Below are 26,302 nucleotides of genomic sequence, written 5' to 3' on the forward strand. Positions count from 1 at the left end.
CCGGCGGGAACTGCAACAAAGCAAGGGTCGAGGGCTGGATGGTGCCTGTTTGCACAGGGTGGTCACTCCTTGACCACAAGGGAGATTCTTCAGTCTTCTCACGTCGTGTAGAAAGTCGAAGGGTCCAGATTTCGTTTCTTATGTTTCTTCAGGATGATCTGAAGTCCGTTGGGACTGCTCCCCCTCTTATTCGAATCTAGGGGGTTGGACATCCTGCTAGGTCCCCTCCTATGGGTGGGACCCAGGAAGGGGGTGGTTACACCCCTCTCCTTTGATCCTGGCCGCGCTGGGACAGGGGCTGGGAGGCCCCAGAACCGGTTTGGCCGGATCCTGCAAGGGGCAGCCTTGTGCTCCCCAGGCAGTGTCTGGTTTCTTTGAAACCTCCCTACTCCAATCCACTATCTCCTGTCTGGGGTGGTTTGACACCGCCCTGTGACAGGAAACTCTTTGTCCAGGCCTCCTCTGCCGGGTTTCGGTCAGCAGCAGGAGGCCAGACCCGTGTCTGTGGCAGGGGCATCCATTTTGTGGATCTGAGGCTCATTTTAAATCAACCGCGTTTCAGTAAAGTAACATGTCTTCTCCCTCTAGAAGGGTGGAATGCTACCCCCGTCGCCAGAACTGGCGAGGGGGTAGTATTCCAATTCGTATGACACCTTACACGACATGTTTTGATAAAGCCAAACCAAAGTTGCTATATAACCGCGAGGATTATAAGGCGCTTAAGAGTATATGGTATGGCATTATCCCGGATCAGCTTAGGGAGTTGTTCCCGACAGCTGCAGACAGGCTCAGCTCATGCCAGAGCTCCATCTCACATAAAACCACGCACTCTGCCTCCAGGATTGATGAGGCCTTCCATAGGAGTGGCTCACAGGTTATATATGTGTCCAGATATAGGGTTAGATATAGGTATACTATATCTAAGCAAGGGGTGATTACACCCACTTGCCCCAGCTGAGTGATCAGCCAGTTGTGTCAATTTAAGAACCAGCCAGGGGTGGCAAAAGCTATGCTTCAGCCCCTGGTAGGCCTTGGTGGCACCTATGCCCTGAGCACCTATAGTGCATGGTACAGGGGCTGACAAGGAGTCCATTTCCAATTGTGGTATGTACCTATAGCACATGTATTATAAATTTAGAGAGAGAACAGCAGGCTGGGGGTCTGATTAGCAGACCCACAGCCTCAGTAAGTCGAAAACCAGTGAAGCAAAAAGCAAAAATTGGGGTGACCATAGGATAGCAGACCCTACTCTCCTACATAACCCCCCCCCCCAAACGCAGGGACATTAAACTTAACCTTGACCAGATAAGTCTTCATGTTCTAAGTGGAAGTACCTGGAGAGACCATCTGCATTACCATGGTCAGTCCCTGGGCGGTGCTCCACTGTAAAGTCCATCCCCTGTAGGGAAATGGACCACCTGAGCAGTTTGGGATTTTCACCCTTCATCTGATTTAGCCACAAGAGGGGCTTATGGTCTGTCTGAATTAGGAAGTGAGTACCAAACAAGTATGGCCTCAACTTCTTCAGGGCCCAAACCACAGCAAAGGCCTCCCTCTCAATAGCTGACCAACGTTTCTCCCTGGGGGTCAGCCTTCTGCTAATAAAAGCAATGGGCTGGTCTTGACCATCTTGATTAAGTTGTGAAAGCACAGCTCCCACCCCCAACTCAGAAGCATCTGTCTGTACAATGAACTGTTTGGAGTAGTCAGGACTCTTCAGGATAGGTGCAGAGCACATGGCCTTCTTCAGGTCATCAAATGCCTTTTGACAGCTAACTGTCCACTGAACCTTTTTGGGCATCTTCTTGGATGTCAAGTCATTCAATGGTGTCACAATGGACCCATAGTTCTTTACAAATTTTCTGTAATACCCAGTCAGGCCCAAGAAGGCTCTGACTTGTGTCTGGGTAGTTGGAGGAGCCCAGTCCTGTATGGTCTGGATCTTGCTCTCCAGTGGTTGAACTTGACCCCCACCTACTAGGTGGCCCAAGTACACAACCTTGCTCTGCCCTATCTGGCACTTAGTAGCCTTGATAGTCAGGCCTGCCTTTTGCAGGGCCTCCAGAACCTTCTTCAGGTGGATCAGGTGATCCTCCCAGGTGGAGCTAAAGACAGCAATATCATCTAGATATGCTGCACAAAAGTCATCCAACCCAGCAAGGACTTGGTTCACCAACCTTTGGAAAGTGGCAGGTGCATTCTTCAAGCCAAAGGGCATTACCACAAATTGATAATGTCCACTAGGGGTCGAAAATGCTGTTTTGGCTTTTGACTCCTCAGCTAGTCTGATTTGCCAGTAGCCAGCTGTCAAATCAAATGTGCTCAGAAACTTGGCAGAAGCCAATTTATCAATGAGCTCATCTGCTCTTGGAATGGGATGAGCATCTGTCCTAGTGACAGCATTGAGACCTCTGTAGTCCACACAAAACCTCATTTCTCTCTTCCCATCTTTGGTATGAGGTTTTGGCACAAGGACCACTGGGCTAGCCCATGGGCTCTCTGATGGCTCAATCACTCCAAGCTCCAACATCTTTTGCACCTCAGCCTTTATACAATCCCTGACATGGTCAGGTTGCCTGTAGATCTTATTCTTCACAGGCAGATTGTCACCAGTGTCCACCTCATGGGTGCACCAGTTAGTCTGACTGGGTGTGAGTGAAAACAATTGTCTGTGGGCCTGCAACACCTGTCTGCAGTCCACCTGTTGCTGCTCAGTGAGGCTGCCTGCCAAGGCTACTCCATCAACTGAACCATCATCAGGGTTCTGGGAAAGCAGGTCTGGGAGAGGGTCACTCTCTTCCTCCTGTTCCCCATCTGTGGCCATGAGGAGACTCATGTCCTCCCTGTCAACAAATGCTTTCAATCTGTTCACATGGAGCACCCTGTGGGGGCTCCTAGGGGTACCAAAGTCAACCAAGTAGGTGACTTCTCCCTTCTTTTCAATGATAGGGTAGGGTCCAGTCCATTTGTCCTGGAGAGCTGCTGGCCCCACTGGGTCCAACACCCACACCTTCTGTCCTGGCTGGAACTCAACCATAACAGCCTTTTGGTCATGCCAGGCTTTCTGTAATTCCTGACTTGCCTCAAGGTTTTTGGATGCTCTCTCCATGTATTCAGCCATCCTGGAGCGGAGACCAAGTACATAGTCCACAATGTCTAGTTTAGGCTTTTTGAGAGGTAACTCCCATCCTTCCTTCACCAAACTCAATGGACCTCTTACAGGGTGGCCAAACAAAAGTTCAAAAGGGCTGTAGCCAACCCCCTTCTGTGGGACCTCTCTGTAAGCAAAGAGCAAGCAGGGTAAAAGGATGTCCCATTTCCGCCTAAGCTTCTCTGGTAAACCTTTTATCATTCCCTTTAGGGTCTTGTTGAACCTTTCCACAAGCCCATTGCACTGTGGATGGTAGGGTGTGGTAAACTTATAGTTTACTCCACACTCTTTCCACATTGCTTTTAAGTATCCAGACATAAAGTTAGTACCTCTGTCTGAAAGAACCTCCTTTGGAAAGCCCACTCTTGAGAAAACTGCAATGAGGGCTTTTGCCACCACAGGAGCTGTGGTGGTCCTCAGGGGAATTGCCTCTGGGTACCTGGTGGCATGATCCACTACCACCAGTATAAATCTGTGCCCAGATGCTGTTTGAGGATCCATGGGACCCACAATGTCTATTCCAACTCTTTCAAAGGGTACCCCCACCACAGGTAGTGGTATCAGGGGGGCCTTTGTTGTGCCACCTGACTTGCCACTGGCTTGGCAAGTGACACAGGAGCGACAAAACTCCTTGACATTTTCTGACATGTGAGGCCAGTGAAAGTGTGGAACAAGCCTGTCCCAAGTCTTATTCTGGCCTAAGTGTCCTGCAAGGGGAATATCATGGGCCAAGGTAAGAAGGAAGCCCCTAAACTTCAAAGGTATAACCAACCTCCTGGTGGTGCCAGGCTTGGGGTCTCTAGCCTCTGAATAAAGGAGCCCTTCATCCCAATACACCTTATGGGTACCTTGAGCATTCCCTGCAGCCTCAGCAGCAGCTTGCTGTCTGAGGGGTTCAAGTGAAGGGCAATCTAATTGGGCCTGCCCCAGGTCTGCCCTTGAGGGTCCCCCTGTCCCCAGAAACTCAACCTGTTCAGGTTCAAGCTCATCTGAGACAGTCTCCTCTTGGACTGCAGAATCAGTTTCCTGTGAAACTTGATCCTCAACCTGGGGCAAGTGGGAAGGCACAGCCTTAACCCTCTTGCTCCTCCTCTTGGGTTGTGGTTGGTCTATTGTTTCAAGATCCACCACTGGTTCAGGAAGGCACTTCTTAGCCTGAGACCTTGTCACTGCAAGGACATGAGCTGAAATCCCTAGCATTTCTGCATGAGTCCTGTACTCCACTTCTGACCAAACTGAGCTTTCAAGATCATTGCCTAACAGACAGTCTACTGGGAGGTCTGCACTCACAACAACTTTCTTTAGGCCATCTACCCCTCCCCAGGAGAAGTTCACAACAGCCACACTATGGGAAGTAGTGGAGTTGCTTGCATTGGTCACTAGGTAACTTTCACCTAGTACAATCTGTCCAGGATCCACAAAGCCAGGTGTCACCATTGTGACACTGGCACAAGTGTCCCTGTAGGCCTGAGCCAGTTTCTCATTAATTAAGGGAGTCTGCCTATATTTGCCCAGGTTACTGGGGCTTACTGCAGTGGGCAAAGATAAGTCCACATCATATAGGAGAACTGCCTGTGTGGGGATTCTGACTAGGCCAGATTCCACCTCAGTACCCAGGGTCAACCCTACTAAACCCTTTGGCTGTGTACCACCACTGCTGACTGTACTAGGGGGTGCAGTTCCTTTAGGAGCTGCAGTGGTGGGGACTGGATTTTTCTTAGTGCATTCACTGCCCCAGTGTGAAACTGATTTGCAGGTATTACACCAAGGTTTCTTTGGGCCATCATTCTTCTTTTTCTTGTTTCCATTTTGGGAACCCCCCTCCTTATTGCTAGTTTGGGGGCCTGAAGACTTCTGGTCCTTTTCTTTATCTTTCTGATTCCCACCCTTCTGGTCTGTTTTCTTCTGGTCACCTTGGTTCTGGTTTTTCTGCTTAATCCTTGTTCTGACCCATTTGTCTGCCTTCTTTCCCAATTCTTGGGGAGAGGTCAAATCAGAGTCAACAAGGTATTGATGCAACAGCTGGTTCTGACAGTTATTAAGGATCTGTTCTCTCATCATAAGATTGTACAATCCTGTATAGTCTGAAACGTTACTTCCCTGCAGCCAACCCTCCAGAGCCTTAGTGGCACAATCTACAAAATCAGTCCAGTCCTGAGTCTGTGCTTTTTGGGTGTCTCTGAACAACAACCTGTATTGCTCAGTGGTTAGGCCAAACCCTTCAATAAGAGCACTCTTCAGAACAGAGTAGTTTTTGGCATCCTCAGGTCTAACAGTGAGGAGCCTGTCCCTCCCTTTCTCAGAAAAGGAGTACCATAAAATTGCTGCCCACTGATCCTCAGGGACCTGCTGTACCATGCAGGCCCTCTCAAGAGCAGTCATCCATTTGTGGATATCATCCCCTTCCTTGTAGGGGGGCACAATTTTTGTCAGGTTTCTATTGTCATAGGCCCTGTCTTTTTCTTTAGGAACTTTGCTGCCACCAGTGGCATCTAAGCCACACAATTTTCTCTCTCTTGCTAAAGCAAGTTTAGCTTGAGCCAAGGCTACCTCTTCCCTTTCTATTTGGAGTTGGACAGCCCTCATCCTGGCCCTATGCTCTTTTCTCTGGGAGGAAGTCATTCCTCTTTGAGATTCTCTTGAGGCACTAGAAAGGTGAGAGTCCCCTGATAGAGATCTCTCCCTCCTATTACCTGGGAGAATTTGGTTATGAGATCTGGGGTGGTGCTGGCCCCCCCCCATTCCCATGTAGGTCCAAGTTGGCCTGGTTAAGGCTGGCAACCTGTACCTGGTTTCCCCTCTGATCCTGATCTTCAGGCTCTTCTAAATCAGAGCCTTCCTCTTCCTCTTCCTCCTCCACTACATCATCATCTGGAAGATCCTCATTCTCAGGGGAGTTTATCCCTTCACCTGCACCTAAGGGAGCCTGACTCACCTTATCTAGATCATCCTTTTCTAGGAGAGCTATTAGGGAAGGAATGGTAGGGCCTCTGCCCTTTTTTAGCCCCCTGGCTGTGCACAAGGCACTCAGGTCTTTGTGGCTAAGGTTGTCATATCTGGATGTTGTCCCTATAGGATCAACTTCTACAGGAGCAGAGCCTGAGGCTCTACCTGTATCAGACATGACTGCTAGTGAGGTGTAAGTGGTGCACTTACCTACACTAAGTGGTTTCCTACTGTACCTTGCTAGTGAGTTGTAGTCAGGGTGTGCTAATCCCTTTAATCTACAACTACTAAGTTCAGTAGAACTTAATATGCTAAGCTTTTGATTTATATGTACCTAGAGGTACTTGATGTGATCTTTCAATTTGATAAAGATTGCAATGGTAAAACAAACAGCAAGCTCAAATCCGCACCGCTGCACACCAATGTGAGAAGTTGGCCTGATATGTAGTGTTTCCAATTCTGGAACCACTGGGTATCAGTCCAAACAAACCCCAAAGATGTCAGGTTGTAAGTCAACCTTGTAGACAAGCTATCCTAGTGGTAGCATGGACTAAGCAGCCTTAAAGGCTTAACTTAAGAGGTCGTGTTAAGCGAGCTGTTTTACCACATACAATCCTGTAATCAAATGAAAGGACACCACACAAGTATATATTGTAAAAATATATGTATTTATTTCTAAATTACTCCCCAGTACTCTTTATGAGGAAAGGGGCACAAGCGTTAAATCAAAAGCACTGTTAAACATATAAAGTTGGCACAATTATGGCTGAGGGCGGGGGGCCACTCAGACCATATACTAAAAAAATGGTATAAGTAACACTTATCGAGCAATGGTTAGGCCTAGGGCCTAGAGATTCGCTGGGAGCAGTCAGGACAAGCAATGAAGAAGTCGGGAGTAGCCCACAGGATACGGGTGCAGCACGGAAAGTGCGGCGCGCACCAATGTAATGTCAATGGTGCGTAAAAGTTAGTTAAAGTGAATTAAATGATACTTCCGCTGAACCTAGGAACACAAAACTTTAGACACAGACCCTAGAGGTGTGTACCAGTGTAAAGACACCGGCGTTGCAAAGTTACCTCACCCACAGGCCGTGGGTGCACAGGGTCGAAGTGGCGTCGGGTTCTGTCACGCAGGTTCTTGGTGCTTGGAGCTGTTGCAGCTGCAGGCGCTGTGAAGCAGAAGTGTCCGGTGCGATCCGAGGGTGGATCGAAGTAGAAAAGTACCTGAAAGCAGAGGGGACAGAGTCTGGGTCACTCAGCAGTGACCAGGGTGGAACCAGGACGGAACCAGGCAATGTCGGGCGCAATCAGGCGGTTGTCGATAGGCTTCTCTCCGCTGTCACGTGGGCTCTGGGGCATCTGCGACGTCCAGGAGCAGGTCACGATCTGTCCCACGTAGGCTCTCGCCGTCAGCACCGTCGGCTTCAAGATTGCAGCAAACAGCACTTGGCAAAAGCAATCCACGCGGAACCGGGAGATTGCTTATCACTCGAACCAGGAGGGTCAGAGTGGGTGCTCCTTTTCACAGGAGCTGGTGCAGATCTGGAGCAACCAGAAAAGCAAGTCGGATTTCAAGTTTCGTCGGCACAGGGGCCACAAGCCAGCTGGCAAGTGACCGGGCCAACGCGTCGAGACCACACAAGCAGAAGGGCCCCACGCAGCACTCGTCGAGTGTGGAGGGGTGAGCTTTGGTGCAAGTGGAGCTCGGGGCTGGGGCTTCTCAAACCCCGGTGCACAGCTTCGAGGATCACTCGTGGGCTGCACGGTCAGCGTCTCGTGGCCTTTTCAAGATGGCGTGCCCCACGCTTCCGGTCGCCTCCACGGGTCTCAGCTCTGCAGGGACTGTGGATCGGGCAGGTAGAAGGCAGGCAAGCTTGATCTCGTCGATCTCTGTCGCTCGAGTTCCGGCGGGAACTGCAACAAAGCAAGGGTCGAGGGCTGGATGGTGCCTGTTTGCACAGGGTGGTCACTCCTTGACCACAAGGGAGATTCTTCAGTCTTCTCACGTCGTGTAGAAAGTCGAAGGGTCCAGATTTCGTTTCTTATGTTTCTTCAGGATGATCTGAAGTCCGTTGGGACTGCTCCCCCTCTTATTCGAATCTAGGGGGTTGGACATCCTGCTAGGTCCCCTCCTATGGGTGGGACCCAGGAAGGGGGTGGTTACACCCCTCTCCTTTGATCCTGGCCGCGCTGGGACAGGGGCTGGGAGGCCCCAGAACCGGTTTGGCCGGATCCTGCAAGGGGCAGCCTTGTGCTCCCCAGGCAGTGTCTGGTTTCTTTGAAACCTCCCTACTCCAATCCACTATCTCCTGTCTGGGGTGGTTTGACACCGCCCTGTGACAGGAAACTCTTTGTCCAGGCCTCCTCTGCCGGGTTTCGGTCAGCAGCAGGAGGCCAGACCCGTGTCTGTGGCAGGGGCATCCATTTTGTGGATCTGAGGCTCATTTTAAATCAACCGCGTTTCAGTAAAGTAACATGTCTTCTCCCTCTAGAAGGGTGGAATGCTACCCCCGTCGCCAGAACTGGCGAGGGGGTAGTATTCCAATTCGTATGACACCTTACACGACATGTTTTGATAAAGCCAAACCAAAGTTGCTATATAACCGCGAGGATTATAAGGCGCTTAAGAGTATATGGTATGGCATTATCCCGGATCAGCTTAGGGAGTTGTTCCCGACAGCTGCAGACAGGCTCAGCTCATGCCAGAGCTCCATCTCACATAAAACCACGCACTCTGCCTCCAGGATTGATGAGGCCTTCCATAGGAGTGGCTCACAAGTTATATATGTGTCCAGATATAGGGTTAGATATAGGTATACTATATCTAAGCAAGGGGTGATTACACCCACTTGCCCCAGCTGAGTGATCAGCCAGTTGTGTCAATTTAAGAACCAGCCAGGGGTGGCAAAAGCTATGCTTCAGCCCCTGGTAGGCCTTGGTGGCACCTATGCCCTGAGCACCTATAGTGCATGGTACAGGGGCTGACAAGGAGTCCATTTCCAATTGTGGTATGTACCTATAGCACATGTATTATAAATTTAGAGAGAGAACAGCAGGCTGGGGGTCTGATTAGCAGACCCACAGCCTCAGTAAGTCGAAAACCAGTGAAGCAAAAAGCAAAAATTGGGGTGACCATAGGATAGCAGACCCTACTCTCCTACAGGACCTGCAGAGTGGACAGTCCACAGAGATCAAACGTGAGCCACAATCACAGAGTGGACAGTCCACAGAGATCAAACGTGAGGCACAATCACAGAGTGGACCTGCAGAGTGGACAGTCCACAGGGATCAAACGTGAGCCACAATCACAGAGTGGACCTGCAAAGTGGACAGTCCACAGAGATCAAACGTGAGGCACAATCACAGAGTGGACCTGCAGAGTGGACAGTCCACAGAGATCAAACGTGAGCCACAATCACAGAGTGGACAGTCCACAGAGATCAAACGTGAGCCACAATCACAGAGTGGACAGTCCACAGAGATCAAACGCGAGGCACAATCACAGAGTGGACAGTCCACAGAGATCAAACGTGAGGCACAATCACAGAGTGGACCTGCAGAGTGGACAGTCCACAGAGATCAAACGTGAGGCACAATCACAGAGTGGACCTGCAGAGTGGACAGTCCACAGGGATCAAACGTGAGGCACAATCACAGAGTGGACCTGCAGAGTGGACAGTCCACAGAGATCAAACGCGAGGCACAATCACAGAGTGGACCTGCAGAGTGGACAGTCCACAGAGATCAAACGTGAAGCACAATCACAGAGTGGACCTGCAGAGTGGACAGTCCACAGAGATCAAACGTGAGCCACAATCACAGAGTGGACCTGCAGAGTGGACAGTCCACAGAGATCAAACGTGAGCCACAATCACAGAGTGGACAGTCCACAGAGATCAAACGTGAGGCACAATCACAGAGTGGACCTGCAGAGTGGACAGTCCACAGAGATCAAACGTGAGGCACAATCACATAGTGGACCTGCAGAGTGGACAGTCCACAGGGATCAAACGTGAGGCACAATCACAGAGTGGACCTGCAGAGTGGACAGTCCACAGAGATCAAACGTGAGCCACAATCACAGAGTGGACCTGCAGAGTGGACAGTCCACAGAGATCAAACGTGAGGCACAATCACAGAGTGGACCTGTAGAGTGGACAGTCCACAGGGATCAAACGTGAGGCACAATCACAGAGTGGACCTGCAGAGTGGACAGTCCACAGGGATCAAACGTGAGGTACAATCACAGAGTGGACCTGCAGAGTGGACAGTCCACAGGGATCAAACGTGAGGCACAATCACAGAGTGGACCTGCAGAGTGGACAGTCCACAGGGATCAAACGTGAGGCACAATCACAGAGTGGACCTGCAGAGTGGACAGTCCACAGGGATCAAACGTGAGCCACAATCACAGAGTGGACCTGCAGAGTGGACAGTCCACAGGGATCAAACGTGAGGTACAATCACAGAGTGGACCTGCAGAGTGGACAGTCCACAGGGATCAAACGCAAGGCACAATCACAGAGTGGACCTGCAGAGTGGACAGTCCACAGGGATCAAACGTGAGCCACAATCACAGAGTGGACCTGCAGAGTGGACAGTTCACAGGGATCAAACGTGAGGCACAGTCACAGAGTGGACCTGCAGAGTGGACAGTCCACAGGGATCAAACGTGAGGCACAATCACAGAGTGGACCTGCAGAGTGGACAGTCCACAAAGATCAAACGTGAGCCACAATCACAGAGTGGACCTGCAGAGTGGACAGTCCACAGAGATCAAACGTGAGCCACAATCACAGAGTGGACCTGCAGAGTGGACAGTCCACAGGGATCAAACGCGAGGCACAATCACAGAGTGGACCTGCAGAGTGGACAGTCCACAGAGATCAAACGTGAAGCACAATCACAGAGTGGACCTGCAGAGTGGACAGTCCACAGGGATCAAACGTGAGCCACAATCACAGAGTGGACCTGCAGAGTGGACAGTCCACAGGGATCAAACGTGAGGCACAATCACAGAGTGGACCTGCAGAGTGGACAGTCCACAGGGATCGAACGTGAGCCACAATCACAGAGTGGACAGTCCACAGAGATCAAACGTGAGGCACAATCACAGAGTGGACCTGCAGAGTGGACAGTCCACAGGGATCAAACGTGAGGCACAATCACAGAGTGGACAGTCCACAGAGATCAAATGTGAGGCACAATCACAGAGTGGACCTGCAGAGTGGACAGTCCACAGAGATCAAACGTGAGGCACAATCAGAGTGGACCTGCAGAGTGGACAGTCCACAGGGATCAAACGTGAGGCACAATCACAGAGTGGACCTGCAGAGTGGACAGTCCACAGGGATCAAACGTGAGGCACAATCACAGAGTGGACAGTGCACAGAGATCAAACGTGAGGCACAATCACAGAGTGGACCTGCAGAGTGGACAGTCCACAGGGATCAAACGTGAGGCACAATCACAGAGTGGACCTGCAGAGTGGACAGTCCACAGGGATCAAACGTGAGGCACAGTCATAGAGTGGACCTGCAGAGTGGACAGTCCACAGGGATCAAACGTGAGCCACAATCACAGAGTGGACCTGCAGAGTGGACAGTCCACAGGGATCAAACGTGAGGCACAATCACAGAGTGGACCTGCAGAGTGGACAGTCCACAGGGATCAAACGTGAGGCACAATCACAGAGTGGACCTGCAGAGTGGACAGTCCACAGAGATCAAACGTGAGGCACAATCACAGAGTGGACAGTGCACAGAGATCAAACGTGAGGCACAATCACAGAGTGGACCTGCAGAGTGGACAGTCCACAGGGATCAAACGTGAGGCACAATCACAGAGTGGACCTGCAGAGTGGACAGTCCACAGGGATCAAACGTGAGGCACAGTCATAGAGTGGACCTGCAGAGTGGACAGTCCACAGGGATCAAACGTGAGCCACAATCACAGAGTGGACCTGCAGAGTGGACAGTCCACAGGGATCAAACGTGAGCCACAATCACAGAGTGGACCTGCAGAGTGGACAGTCCACAGGGATCAAACATGAGGCACAATCACAGAGTGGACCTGCAGAGTGGACAGTCCACAGGGATCAAACGTGAGGCACAATCACAGAGTGGACCTGCAGAGTGGACAGTCCACAGGGATCAAACGTGAGGTACAATCACAGAGTGGACAGTCCACAGAGATCAAACCTGAGGCACAATCACAGAGTGGACCTGCAGAGTGGACAGTCCACAGGGATCAAACGTGAGGCACAATCACAGAGTGGACCTGCAGAGTGGACAGTCCACAAAGATCAAACGTGAGGCACAATCACAGAGTGGACCTGCAGAGTGGACAGTCCACAGAGATCAAACGTGAGGCACAATCACAGAGTGGACCTGCAGAGTGGACAGTCCACAGGGATCAAACGTGAGGCACAATCACAGAGTGGACCTGCAGAGTGGACAGTCCACAGAGATCAAACGTGAGCCACAATCACAGAGTGGACAGTCCACAGAGATCAAACGTGAGCCACAATCACAGAGTGGACAGTCCACAGAGATCAAACGTGAGGCATGCCAAAAAAAAAAAAAGAGCCCAGCAAATGCCAACAGGGCAGGGTGGCATAGCTCTTGAAGCGGTAAGATATCTGCCCTTACAACATCTCACAGGTGAGGGTGTGATCTGCCCTTGGTACCAGCACCTCAGAACTTGGGGCCTGGAAGACAAGAAGAGTATAAGCTGCTGACAATGTATTTGGAGGCAGAGCAAAGGACGCATGCGAGCAGTGAAGGTGGCTGGACCCGTGTGTCTTGATTAGTACAGCTGGAGATGCTCCGTTTCTGCCTCTTACCCCCTCATTCCAAGACTCCCTTAGCAGCTGGGAGATACTTAAGACCACTCAACTACAACTCCATCCACTCAAAACAAACTGATACTCCACTCTCAGGGCACCAGCTCTCAAGAATGTATGTTGAGGAGGTGGACCCAAAACCAGGCAGGCTTGAGTGCAGACCTCCAACTAACTAACTTAATATAGTATTAAAGTGCCAATAAGCAGAGGGAAACCCAAGAATGAGAGTGGACGGGCTTTGAATGTTCCTTAAGGAGGCCTTTTGGAGGCTTACAAGGAGATACAATGACAAGCCTGGACCTGTTTTACCTTTGACGCAGTAGCCATTCCAGCACCTTTCAGCAAGGTGGCACGGGTGATAGGGGAACCAAGAGACACGTTCAGATTGTGCCAGGACATCAATAAAGGCAGGTGTGTAATACCTCAGAGTCTCAACATCAGTGATGAGGAAGTTTCAGATCCTGTGTGGCACCAAACGGCATTAGCAGGATTTGGCAGAATTAGACTCGGATGCAGAGAATGTTATTTAATTTGAGGGAGAAGGGAAAGTCCTCGCTCATACTGGAGAAACATTTAAATCACAGCTATGTAACAAATGTTATTTTGCACAAAACCTTCTTGTTAGCTATCTGTATTTATTGAGCGCACTTGCAGAACGCTTTGTGGCATTTAAAATTACTTAATTCCTGGCTAAAGTTTAAAACAGAGTAAAGACCTGACCCAAATCACATCAACAGATACTAAAATGGGGGTATAACAGAGAATACAAATGTACACAATCAATCATTCCGGATAGAATCTGGGTAGAAAGAACAAAGGTGCACACTGCTTAAAAAACAATTCAAACCTATTAAATCAGCTCCTTACCGTAGATGCGCCACAACCTCATCAATGCCGGACATGTTGAACTTTTCCTTCAGATCTTCCAGGTCACCTGCCAGACTGGAGTCGGTAGAGAGGGAGGACGCAGACCTGGAAGAGCAGAAAGAGCAGAAGAGCTTTCATTGCTGCCACCTAGGAGAGCACAGGGGGCCTCGAGCAGTGGACTGGACTGTGATGGTCACATTGGTGAGCCCTTATGTTCTAATGAGCAAGGCATGGTCTATTTATATACTTCTTTATGGTATAACTTTTGTATTTGAGAAAACAAGTCCCTAATGGACGTCAATCGCCAGGCATCCCACGGGTTCATGCAACAACTTCAATACAGAGCAAATACAACAGCAGCAAAAAAACTCCAACAGGCCCCTTCAGGCGACCCCTTGCCTTTAGAATAATATGATTTGTGGGGTGGGGTGGGAGGTTGATCACCGGACCCCTTCAGGCGACCCCTTCCCTTTACAATGATAAGATAAAAAGGGGGGGGGGGAAAATCACTGGACCCATTCCAGCGACCCGTCCTCTTTAGAATAAGACGTACAGGGGGATCACTGGACCCCTTCCCATTAGAATGATAAGATTTACAGGTGATCACTGGACCCGTTCCGGCGACCCCTTCCCTTTAGAATGATAAGATAAAAAGGGGGAGAAATCACTGAATCCCTTACGGCGACCCCTTCTCTTTAGAAGGATAAGATAAAAAGGGGGAGAAATCACTGAACCCCTTCCAGCGACCCCTTCTCTTTCGAATGATAAGACGTACAGGGGATCACTGGACACCTTCCTGCGACCCCTTCTCTTTCGAATGATAAGACGTACAGGGGGATCACTGGACCGCTTCCCATTAGAATGATAAGATTTACAGGTGATGACTGGACCCTTTCCAGCGACCCCTTCTCTTTAGAATGATAAGATTTACAGGTGATCACTGGACCCTTTCCGGCGACCCCTTCTCTTTAGAATGATAAGATTTACAGGTGATCACTGGACCCCTTCCGGCGACCCCTTCCCTTTAGAAAGATGAGGTGTACAGGGGATCACTGGACCCCTTCCCTTTAGAATGATAAGATTTACAGGTGATCATTGGACCCCTTTCTGCGACCCCTTCTCTTTAGAATGATAAGATGTACAGGTGATCACTGGACCCCTTCCTGCGACCCCTTCCCTTTAGAATGATAAGATTTACAGGTGATGACTGAACCCTTTCCAGCGACCCCTTCCCTTTAGAATGATAAGATTTACAGGTGATCATTGGACCCCTTACGGCGACACCTTCACTTTAGAATGATAAGATGTACAGGGGATCACTGGACCCCTACAGGCGACCTTTTCAATATTTCAGGATCCATCTAAATCCAGCCAATAGGACGCTGTACAATAAAACCTGTATTAAGAGGCGTGTCCAAGGATCTTCTGGTCTGTGATTTTTACTAAGCTCTTCGAGTACACGGTCTTCCAACATGACAGAAACCAACCACCCTAAGTTCTCTGCCTCAATATACATCCCATAAAACATAACAAACGTCCCTCGTCAGCGTCCCATTGCTCTTCAGCTTGGATCATGATATAGAAATATGACTGCATGCATAGCTACAAAGTATTACAAATATGAGAACGCCTAATCTCACAATCGCTGTGTATGTACATATGTTTGTATAAAAGTGAGTACGTTCACTGGGCTGCAAACGTCTGCCACATAAAACCCCACAGGCCTGTACAGTGTATTGACAACTGTCTTTTAAAGCCCCAGTACACAAGACAATGCCCCATAAGAGCTCAAAAGGCAATGATTCCCCTTGCTTGCTGAAAGAACTTTTAGTGAAAACCATGGTTTAATTGGGTGTTAAAATGTTGTTCTGGAAGCTCAACAGAATTTGTACCCTCATTTTTCCTTAGTAACGCGACATTTACTTCACAGGTACCACATCAGGGTCATTACTTCAGTGGTGATATATAAGCAGTCTTTAAATCGAAGGTAAGTTTGAAGTCTTTTATTTTGCAGGCCTTCACTTCGCAGGTAAGTTTCTTTAATGGTTCTAAGCTTAACAATATATGTGTGTATCATAAAACATAGTAATTAAATTACCTTGGATAATGGCCAATCCCACTGAAGACTTTCTCCAATAGAGCCTGGTCAACTCATACATCATAGATCGAATGAGACTTCTAGCTGCACATTCCTTACTTTAGAATTATCCACAGGCATCAGAATTGATCTGGAAATTCGTGAGCAGTAGCTTTCCCGCCGGAAGGCAGCATTGATTGGCTCTGTGTGGCGTTGTCCCCACCAGAAATGATGTGTGTGTGTATGTGTGTGTGCGTGGTGCCTATATAAGCACCAACTCAGGGCGCTGACGTCAGTTCTTTTCTTTCCAAGCCAATCAGCGCAGATCTGGAGAGAGCTACCCCTTAAATCACTTTATGACCAACCTTTTTTTTTTTTTACTTTTGTTGAAATCTTTTTGGGAGAATCTTCTCCCGTGTGGCAGGGATGTCAGTGACGGACCCACACTTTGTTTGCCTACGGAGCCTCAAGCACAACCACGACGTGAAGACCTGCGTCGACTGTTGCACGATGAACCTAAAGACTTTGATGGAGCAGTCCCTCTAGCTCATGGCGGCTCAACATGCAATGCTGGGATGGTCTCGATTCCAGTCGAGAGGAAGGTCCCTGGATCGGTCAAGGAGCCCAAGTTCTTTGTCGTACTCGAAGTCATTGGGTCACTCTGGTAAGTCGCACCACAAGCAGAAGAGCAAGATATCAAAGAGGTCTTCGAATACACCTTGTCCCTCAGTTCAGCCAGAGCTTGGACAGGCTCTGTGCCTCACTGGGTTTCTGGGAGCCAGAGTGACCCCTGCCCAACTTCACGAGTTCTACGAGGCCATGCGCCTCATATATGAGCAACCTGCTCCTGCACCTTCAGACCCTGTAGGTTCGGGAGGCGACCCTACTGGATCCATGCAGGCAGTTCCGGGCCCGGTGCCAGTCGGGTCCCTTGAATCCATAAATGGATCTGGACCGGCGCCGGTTTTATCACCTTGACCTCCCCCGGTGCTGGTCCCGATGCAGATTCTCCTGGAGCTGCTGGTGCCCCCTCTGCAGTGTTGTCCCCTTTCTGATTGCCAGCCCCAAACGGAGGAGAAGGGGCATCACCTAAAGCAGACTCCAGTGCCTAATGGAGCCATGCCTTCCAGGCAGGAGTTTGAGCCCTATATGGGCTAGCACTGGGTCACTGGACCCTGAAGAATACCAGCACTTTGACACAAAAAAGGACTGTTGTGAGGATTTAGTAGAAGCCAGCAAACTGGACACTACACCACATACTGGCATGCTTCCCCCCCTACCATGGCTACAGAGGAGGAAGTGTCATTTGCAATGGCGGTGAGAAGGGCAGCCGAGGTCCTGGACATTAGTCTGCCCTCTGTGGCAGTCAAGACTACGTCTTGACAGAGGGGCTTCAGCCAGGAATTATCCCCTCCGCTTCTTCTATTTAATGGAGCCCTTTCAGAAGTGCTGTTTTGGACCTGGTCCAAGCCCAGCACAGGGGCTCCTGTGAACAGGAGGATTGCCTGCCGCCACCAGCCTGCTCCGGGGAACCCCAACTTCCTCATCCAATACCATACCCTGGAAAGCTTGGTGGTCCAAGCCTATGCTTACCATATAAATCCTGGTGCATTCCCTAACGCACGACTGGAAAGGGAATCAAAGATGTTGGGCACCTTAGGGAAGAAGATTTCCTCCACCAACCTGGCACTGCGGTCCGTGAACACTGCACCACATGACAGTTGGGTAGTTACTAACAAGCTCTGGGATTTGGTTGTGCAGCTGCTGCCCATCGTCCCAGATGATGCCCGCGTCATACACTCCCAGTTGTTGCTGACGGGAGAGACGCAGCTATGTTCACGAGCAGATGTGGACTGGATACCACCAACTCGTTGGATAGAACGCTATCATTGACGTTGGCCTTATGGCGCAATGCTTGGCTGGGGACAACTGACTTTTCTCGGAATTTCCAAGCATCTCCTATGGGCATGCCCTTTGAAGGTCCTCAGAGACTTGGCGGATTCAGCGCTGGAGCGCTTTAAGGACAGCAGGGCTATAGTCAGGTCCTTTCCACAGTCCCTCACCACCAATCTGCTTTTTTCCTCTTTCGTGGCCACAGAAGAGGTTTCCAGATGAGTCTATACCCTCCCAGCTACTGTGGCATGCAAGCTTCCCAGCCTCTGTGTGGCTGAGGAGGTGGTACCCACAGAGGGAAACAGTCGGAACACCGTGGTCTAAACCACAAGTGTTACGACTCCGCAAGCCGTACCAGGCATGCCTTAACCGCGCATGAATTAACGTGTGTGGTTAAGGCATATGCACGGTCTAGCTGCAGAATGGACAAAAGGAATCAGGGAGATGTGAGTGGGGCAGGCGGGTGGGTCGGGGTACTTTTGTGTGGTGGGGGTGGGTCAGGAATGTTTTGTGGGCTGGGGTGAGTCGGGGGTAGTTTTGTGGTTGCAGCTCATCTGCAGAGATCAGGGGTGCCGGTCTTTATCTATTTCTATGACTGGCTGTTAAAGTTGGGCAGGTCCCAGGCTGTTGTCTCCCACCTCCAGACTACGACGGACTTCCTGCATTTGCTGGGGTTCACCATCAATGAGTCAAAGTCACACCTGCCCTTTCAGATGCTCCCTTTCATCAGAGCTATTCTCGACACAGGCTGTTTCAGGCTTATCCTCCCGAATGGATGATACCAATGTTTCAGCCGCTATCCTAGATTTCAGTGAGACTGACTCTGAGGCTGCTGGGCCTCATGGCCTCCTGCATCCTGCTTGTGACACATACCCACTGGCATATGCGGGCTCTGCTGTGAGACCTGAAGTTTCAGTGGGCACAGCATCAGGGGAATCTCTCAGACATTGTCCAGATCTCAGAGGGAGCTGCAAAATATCTGCAGTGGTGGTTAACGAACCGCGATTCGGTCAGCCACAGACCCCTCTCCCTTCCCTAACCAGATCTGACAGTAGTCACATATGCGTCAATCCTGGGATGGGGTGGCCATCTAGGGGAGGTGGAGATCGAAGGCCTCTGGTCTCCAGAGGAATCTGGACTTCACATTGACCTTCCGGTAATCCGGCTGGCATTAAAGTCCTTTCTACCCTCCTTCAAGGAATGGCTAGTGCAGGTGTTCACGGGCAGCACCACCACCATGTGGTACTGCAACAAACAGGGCCGGTTGGGGTTGTGGACCCTTTGTCAAGAGGCCCTGTATCTCTGGACATGGCTGGAAAGTCAGGACATAGACTTGGTGGTTCAACACCTAACGGGCTCTCTGACCGCCAGGACGGACAAACCCAGCCGAAGATGCCTAGCGGGTTGTGAATGACATCTCCATCCGAGGTGGTGCAAAGTCTCCTTCAAGAGTGGGGAGAGCCTAGGTTAAATCTGCTCGCCATCGCAGAGAACGCACAATGTCAGCAGTTCTACATGTTGGAGTTTCCCAGGCGGCTCGTACTCACATGCTTTTCATCTCAAGTGGAGCTCAGGCCTCCTGTATGCCTTTCTGACCATACCATAGCTGCCCAGAGTTCTCAAGAAGATCAGAAATGAACCGGCCCAAGTCAAAGTTGTACCTCTGGACTGGGCTTGGAGAGTTTGAAATCCTAAGTTGTTGAGCTTGGCCATCGGTCCTCCGATCAGGCTGTCCCTTTGGGAGGATCTTCTGTTGCAGCAGCAGGGGAGGTTTCTCCACCTGAACTGGGCAAGAATTTGCCTTCCTGCATGGAGATAGAGTGGTGACAGTCGACGGCTTTCGACCATGTTAATCTTGCAGCCAGGTGTCCCTCCACCAAAACAGTATACGCCTGACACTGGGGCAGATTTGTGGCACGGTGTGTAGAAAAACAGATTGATCCCCTTTCTGATCCCCTGTCGAAGGTTCTTCGATGTATTCTTTCCCTTGCCCTGCAGGGCTCTGCTCTGCGCATCTTCAAGGGCTACCTTTTTGCTATATCAGCCTTTCTGCGGTTGCCTGATCAGCCAGCCATCCCTTTTCAAATCCCCTATTGTACATAGCTTTTTGAAAGGTTTGCCTCATCTGTGTGCTCCTTCTCTCTTTATTATGCCTCATTGGGACCATAATCTAGTCTGGACGTTCCTGATGTGCGCTTCTTTTGAGCCCCTTACGCAACTGTCCTCTCAGATTCCTCCCATCAAGGCAGCCTTTCTGGTGGCAAAAACATCTGCACAGAGGGTCAGTGAGCATCAAGCTTTGTCATCCAAGCTTTCAAACCTGAACATCTACCCAGACAAGCTGGTTCTATGATCTAGAGCCTCCTTTCTACCAAGAGTCATCACTCTCTTTCATGTCGGCCAGTCCATCACCCTGCCTGCTTTTTTTGCTCCACCACATACTGCTAAAGAAGAGGAGCTATTTCACCGACAGGACCTAAAAAAGGATGGACGTTCTACCCTGCCCGCACAAAAGAGTTTCGATGCATGACCAACACTTTGTGGGATATGTCAGAGCGAAGAAGGGAATGGCTGTGCAGAGGCGTACCATCTCCCGATGGATCATGCTCTGCATAAAGATCTGCTACCCATTGGTCGACAAGCAGTGGGCCTGCAGGCTCATTTCACCAGAGCCACGGCTGTGACCGCTATGTTAGCATGAAGAGTCCTGGTCAAAGACATCTGCCAGGCAGCTACGTGGGCTTCTCTGCACACGTTCACAAATCAGTACTGCACAGACAGTCAGGTCCATTGGGACGGTCATTTTGCCTGTTCGGTCCTGCAGCACTTTGTTGTGTGAAATAGTTTTGAAGACCCACCTCTGGGGAGGTACTGCTTGGGTATCTATTTTAAGGTAAGCAATCTGTGACTAGAAGTCTGTACCAGATGAATACGTTACTTACCTGAAATTAACATATCTGGGGGAGAGGCTGGCGGAGGAGAACATGTATTTGGCAAATGCCTCCATGTGAGGGGGGTGGTCAGAAATGTGTTAGGATTGAGCCTACGGGCAGAGGCCTGGACTACCAGGTTCTCATGTGTTGAATGCTGCAGAAGAAAAGCAGGGTCTCCCGGGGCAGGACTGTGCCTCTTGGCCATTGCATCTTTACTGGCGGGCAAGATCCTGGCTTTGCCCAGGTTCTCAGCAGCGTGTCCGCTAAAGCCTAATTAAAAGGCAGGAGGGGTTCCTGTGAGGTGTGCCCTGGGCACATTTGTCTTGACTTCCATAGTGGGTAGGTACTGAACTAAAACCTATGCTTTTCTCCTTATGACCATTGCATATGAGGCAAACTCTTCAGTGGAAGAGTGTGGAGGCCAGTGTCTAGAGAAGTGTCAAGACCACTGGCCTCCTGTCCGTCCAAAGAGAGATTTTGTTGCTGTATAGTTGAGAGCCGTTCTCGGAATTATCATCTTGGTCAGGGAACCTATAACTGAGAGGATGTATCTCTGAATAAGATAAGGGTCATAGGGAGGGTCTGACTTTGATCAAGTTAGCGCAGATTTCTATCCGAGTTCAAAAGGGCTATTGGGTCCTCCTCCGGCGTGGGTGGCGCTGCTGCCAGTAGCAACATACATAGTCCAGCATCATTCATGGTGAGGTAGGCGTCATCACCCCTCTGTGATGACGCCTCCAATTGGGGCGGACACTGGAATAGGGTAGAGAGGCACAGTGGACACCGGGAACGGATCAACCAACTGGAGGCATGCTCACATTTATAGCACCCAAGGCGCTCCAAAGGGATTACGTGGGGTACCAAAGATCCTCAGAATTGCCTCTGGATCTGCTGCAGCATGAGCGGTGGCCCCAGGAACTTAGGGGGAATCCAGATCAAAGGTGGGGTTTGTTCTGAAGTGAGAAACTGAGATTCCAAGTCGGAGGTACCTGGGGGGCTGTGTGACTCCTCATGGTTTTCCACTAATCGACCCAGTGCTTAATTTGTAAAAAGTAAGTGCCAGGGTCCTTCTTGGAAGGCCACTGCAGCACGCACTGCCCTTTGCCCCAGTCAGCGCTGCCAGCGACAGCACCAACGCAATTACTAACCATTGTTCCTACAAGTGACAATTCAGACTATTCCATGCCACACAAAACTATAAGCATAACATGGGTGCCAGGTATTATTAATTTGGAACGTATATTGAGATAGTAAACACTGTTTTGTGCTCTTCTCAAAATTAGACAGACATTTGTACCATGTGGTGGACTGTTCGTAGCGCTTGTGTGGAGAATTAAGTACCAGTGTCGAGCACCTGATCAAGCACTGGGTCGACCCTCAGGAATACAGTTATAAAATTACAAGTATATACAATACAGCTCTTCTATGAGAGCCAAATAAAGGTTATCACGCTACAAATCGCTTCCCCCCAAAGTGTATCAGCATGTGTAACCAATACCAAAAAGCTGGTCTTCTGTGGTAATCTGTATCTGAGAAGGTATATCCAGGATCAGGCGGAAATGTATGGATTTACTTCAAGAGGGCCATATCCTCTTTGTGTTCATTGGATACAGAGAGAGAGCTTTACTGTCGGAAAAGTGCAGCAGTCTTCATGGAGTGATCCTCATGGCCACTGTAAATACAAGAGTTCAACGCTGGGCCTCGTCCGCCCCCCTTACACCCCGCAGGATACATACCAACAACCACTGCAGAGCAGAGTTCCATTTGTTGTCTCTGAACAGTATATTTCTTGACCACAAGTGTGGATCCCGACTTTACTCTAAGCACGGTGCAGGAGTACATTCCACTAGCACTTGCTATTTATATTTAAAATGTTTTAAAGACAAACTTGTTTTACATAGAGAGATGTGAACTACTTTTACTTACGTTAGGTTTGCATTATGTGATAAAACACAAAATTAGGTCTAAATTTTATAGACTTATATAAGTTGTGCTGACAAGGTCACAACGCATCCATGTAGCTTAGAGATTTAGATTTTATAGATTTATAGAGCGCGGAGCTACCCGAGGGCTTCCCAGCGCTGCGAGATTCCCACTTCACGAAGGCTAGAGATGGATTCGCGATACTGCTTGAACAGCCATGTTTTGATCGCCTTCCGGAAAGCGGTTTGCGATGTCAGTACACGAGATTCGCGTGGGAGTGAGTTCCATAGCTTGGGTGCCAGGAGGAAGAATGATCTACCTCCCCATCTGCCTCTTCTAATTCGTTTGGGTTTTATTAGTCGTTCTGAGCCGGATCTCAGGCTTCTACTTGGAACATAAAGGTCAACAGGTTTCTAATGTTACTTGGGCCTTTATTGCGTAGAGCTCTGTGGGTCATGACGAGTGCCTTGAATTTGATTCTGGCCTCAACCAGAAGCCAGTGTAGAGCTTTTAAATACTTCCTAGCTGACTCCCGGGTAGGGGCCTTGCACAGTAGCCTTGCTGTGGCATTCTAGACCACCTGGAGTCGGTTGATCACAAACTTGGTCGCCCCCAGAAAAAGTGAATTGCCGTTGTCCAGGCATGAAGTAACCAGGGAGTGAACCACTATCTTTCGGAGTTTTAAGGGAATACACTCCAGTATTTTGCGGAGGATTCTAAGTAGTCCAGAACATATGCCTGTCAGTTTCTTGGCTTGGGTTGCCATTGTTAGGTCCGTGTCGAGCCAGAATTCCAAATTTGTGATCAATTCCTTTGGCGTGGGTGGATCACCCAGGCATTTGGGCCAGCTGATAGACGGCCTGGGGACTGCCTTGTTGCTGAGAACCATTAGTTCCATGTTATCCCCATTGAATTTTAAATAGCTTTTTGTCATCCAACCATCGCTCTTTCCATACAGGGAGCTCAGTTTTCGGTGTCCCCGTTGGTTCTGGGATCTAGGGAAATCACCAACTGGGTGTCATCAGCGTAGGCTGTCATGAAGACATCGAACTCTTGGACAATCTGGGACAGTGGCTTCATATAGACGTCAAACAGTGCAGGACTCAGTGTGGAGCCCTGAGGCACCCCACAAGTCAAAGGCATTGTTCTAGAAAGGAGATCGCCTTCCATAACTTGGAAGGCTCTTCCTTCCAGAAACGAAGCCAGGCACTTCAGAGTGTTATCTTGGACACCGATGGCCTTTAGTCTATCTCGTAGGATATGGTGGGATTTGGTGGTCCACCGAAAACAGATCTAATATTTTTACACAATCCATGGTCATAGGGGGTCAACTTGTTTGTGTTTTATGTGATTTGAGCTACAATAAGCCCTGTTCAGAGATAATACCACCAGAGATGGAACAACAGACGGAGCTCAGTTCACCATTGAACAATTTAACTGCTGGACCAATGTGACACCTTCTTCCCACAGAGAGGACCATTAGCAAACATGGCCCCACGCTAAACCCGAAGACAACGACTTAAATAGGCTGCTCTAAAGTAATAAATAACACAGAAAAGGCAGCTCAATCTTATTTCATTTGAGGTTATGCAGAGACCAGGTCCCCTGCCAGTAGACTTACAGAACATCAAGGATTTGTCAAAAAGTGACAGCAGTTTTTCTTCTTACTAACCTCTCCTCATCACCAGCAACACTACTGCGACCTGCAATCCAAGGCCTGTTGGGTATTTCTGGTCCACCATTTCGTCCTCGGGTACTGATGGGCCGGCTAACTCCACTGCCTGCACGGCCTGTACCCATCACAAAGCTTACAACATGGGAGTTGTATTTGGAAAGAGCCTGGTTTTCATCCCTGGAAAAGAAACCCAAGATGTTTTATAAAAAGAGATAGACATTTTTTTTTCTAATATCACTTTGTTGATCTGTATTTATTTCTTTATGTTTTTCACATGTATCAGCAGTGTTGTACTTCGTTTATAACACAGGACATAAGTCAATCATGTAGGTGTGGGGCTAGGACATTACAGTCTGTGTCCACATCTTCAACATATACACTTTATATGACAATGCTCTGGTAGTACTGAATGCCCTGGACAGTGTGCTCATGTGAGGTAGTGTACAGCTACACCTTATTTTCTTGTTCTATTAGGTGTTTTTTGAGAGCACATTGGAAGATCTTGAGGGAGGAGGAAACCATATATTCGGCAGGAAGACTATTCCACAGAAGGTGTCATAATGACGCAAAGCTCCGGACCTCGAGGCAGCAGCATGCAGCATGCAGCTCAGAGGCGGCAGAGAGCAGCTCAGGGACCTCGAAGCAGCACAAGATAGTGCAGGGGCGCCAAGGTGAAACAGGGCAGCGCAGAAGCCATGATGCGGAACAGGGAACCGCAGGGACCCTTAAGCGGAACAAGGCAGCCCAGGGAACACAACGCGACACAGGGCAGTGACCCCCGACAAGGAACAGGGCAGCGCATGGACCGCTGATTTGGCACAGGCCAACGCTTGGATCTCCGACTCGGCACAGGGCCGCGCAGGGACCCCCGATGCGGCATAAGGTGATGCTGGAACCCCCCAAAGCAGAACAGGCACACGCAAGGCCCCCAATGCAGAACAGCCCCACGCACTGACCCCTGGCGCAGCCCAGTAACCCTCGACGCGGCGCTTGAAAGGGACCCTCGATGCAGCACAGGGCAGGGACCCTCAACACGGCGCTGGGCAGGGATCCTCGACGCCGCGCTGGGCAGGGACCATCCACGCCGCGCTGGGCAGGGACCTTCGCGCCGCGCTGGGCAGGGACCCTTGACGCCGCGCTGGGCAGGGACCCTCGACGCCACGCTGAGGAGGGACCCTCGATGCAGCTCAGAGTAAAGACCCTCGACGCGACGCAGAGCAAGGACTCTCGACGCGGCGCAGAACAGGGACCACCGACGAGGTGCTGGGGAGGGATTGTCGATGCAGCGCATAGCAAAGACCCTCAACGCGGCACAGAGCAAGGACCCTCGACGCGGCGCAGAACAGGGACCACCGATGCGGCGCTGGGGTGGGACCCTCGATGCAGCGCTGAGCAAAGACCCTCGATGCGGTGCAGAGCAAGGACCCCCGACGCGGCTCAGAACAGGGACCACCGACGCGCCGCAGAGCAGGGACCACTGACACGCCGCAGAGCAGGGAACCTTGACGCGGCACAGATTAGGGACCCCCTGACGTGGCACAGAGCAGGGACCCCCATCGTGGCGCAGGGCTGCACAGGCATCCGGCGCAGGGCAGGGACCCCCGATGCGGCACAGAGCAGGGACCCTCGACGTTGCGCAGAGCAGGCACCCCTGATGCAGCACAGAGCAGGGACCCCCGACACGGTGCAGGGATGCGCAAGCACCCGGCGCAGGGCAGGGACCCCTGATGCGGCGCAGGGCAGGGACCCCCGATGCGACGCAGGGCTGGGACCCCCGACGCGCCGCAGGGCAGGGACCCCCGACACGGCGCAGGGCAGGGACCCCCGACACGGCGCAGGGCAGGGACCCCCGACACGGCGCAGGGCAGGGACCCCCGACGCGGCACAGGGCAGGGACCTCCAACGCGGCACAGGGCAGGGACCTCCGACGCGGCACAGGGCAGGGACCTCCGACGCGGCACAGGGCAGGGACCTCAGACGCGGCACAGGGCAG

General features: G+C 50.5%; 1 protein-coding gene across 1 annotated transcript in view; it reads right to left on the reverse strand.

The window, feature by feature from the left end:
* CCDC24 (coiled-coil domain containing 24) overlaps positions 1 to 26,302 on the reverse strand; it is a 176,100-nt gene that overhangs the window by 84,591 nt on the left and 65,207 nt on the right. The window contains exons 4-5 of the mRNA XM_086954158.1: positions 24,307 to 24,486; positions 13,809 to 13,913 (exon numbers count right to left, since the gene is read on the reverse strand). Of these exons, the coding sequence (XP_086810284.1) occupies positions 13,809 to 13,913; positions 24,307 to 24,486 (285 nt within the window). The remainder of the gene's footprint in view (positions 1 to 13,808; positions 13,914 to 24,306; positions 24,487 to 26,302) is intronic.

This window comes from Lissotriton vulgaris, chromosome 1_1, assembly GCF_964263255.1.
Source record: "Lissotriton vulgaris chromosome 1_1, aLisVul1.2, whole genome shotgun sequence".
Lineage (NCBI taxonomy): Eukaryota > Metazoa > Chordata > Amphibia > Caudata > Salamandridae > Lissotriton > Lissotriton vulgaris.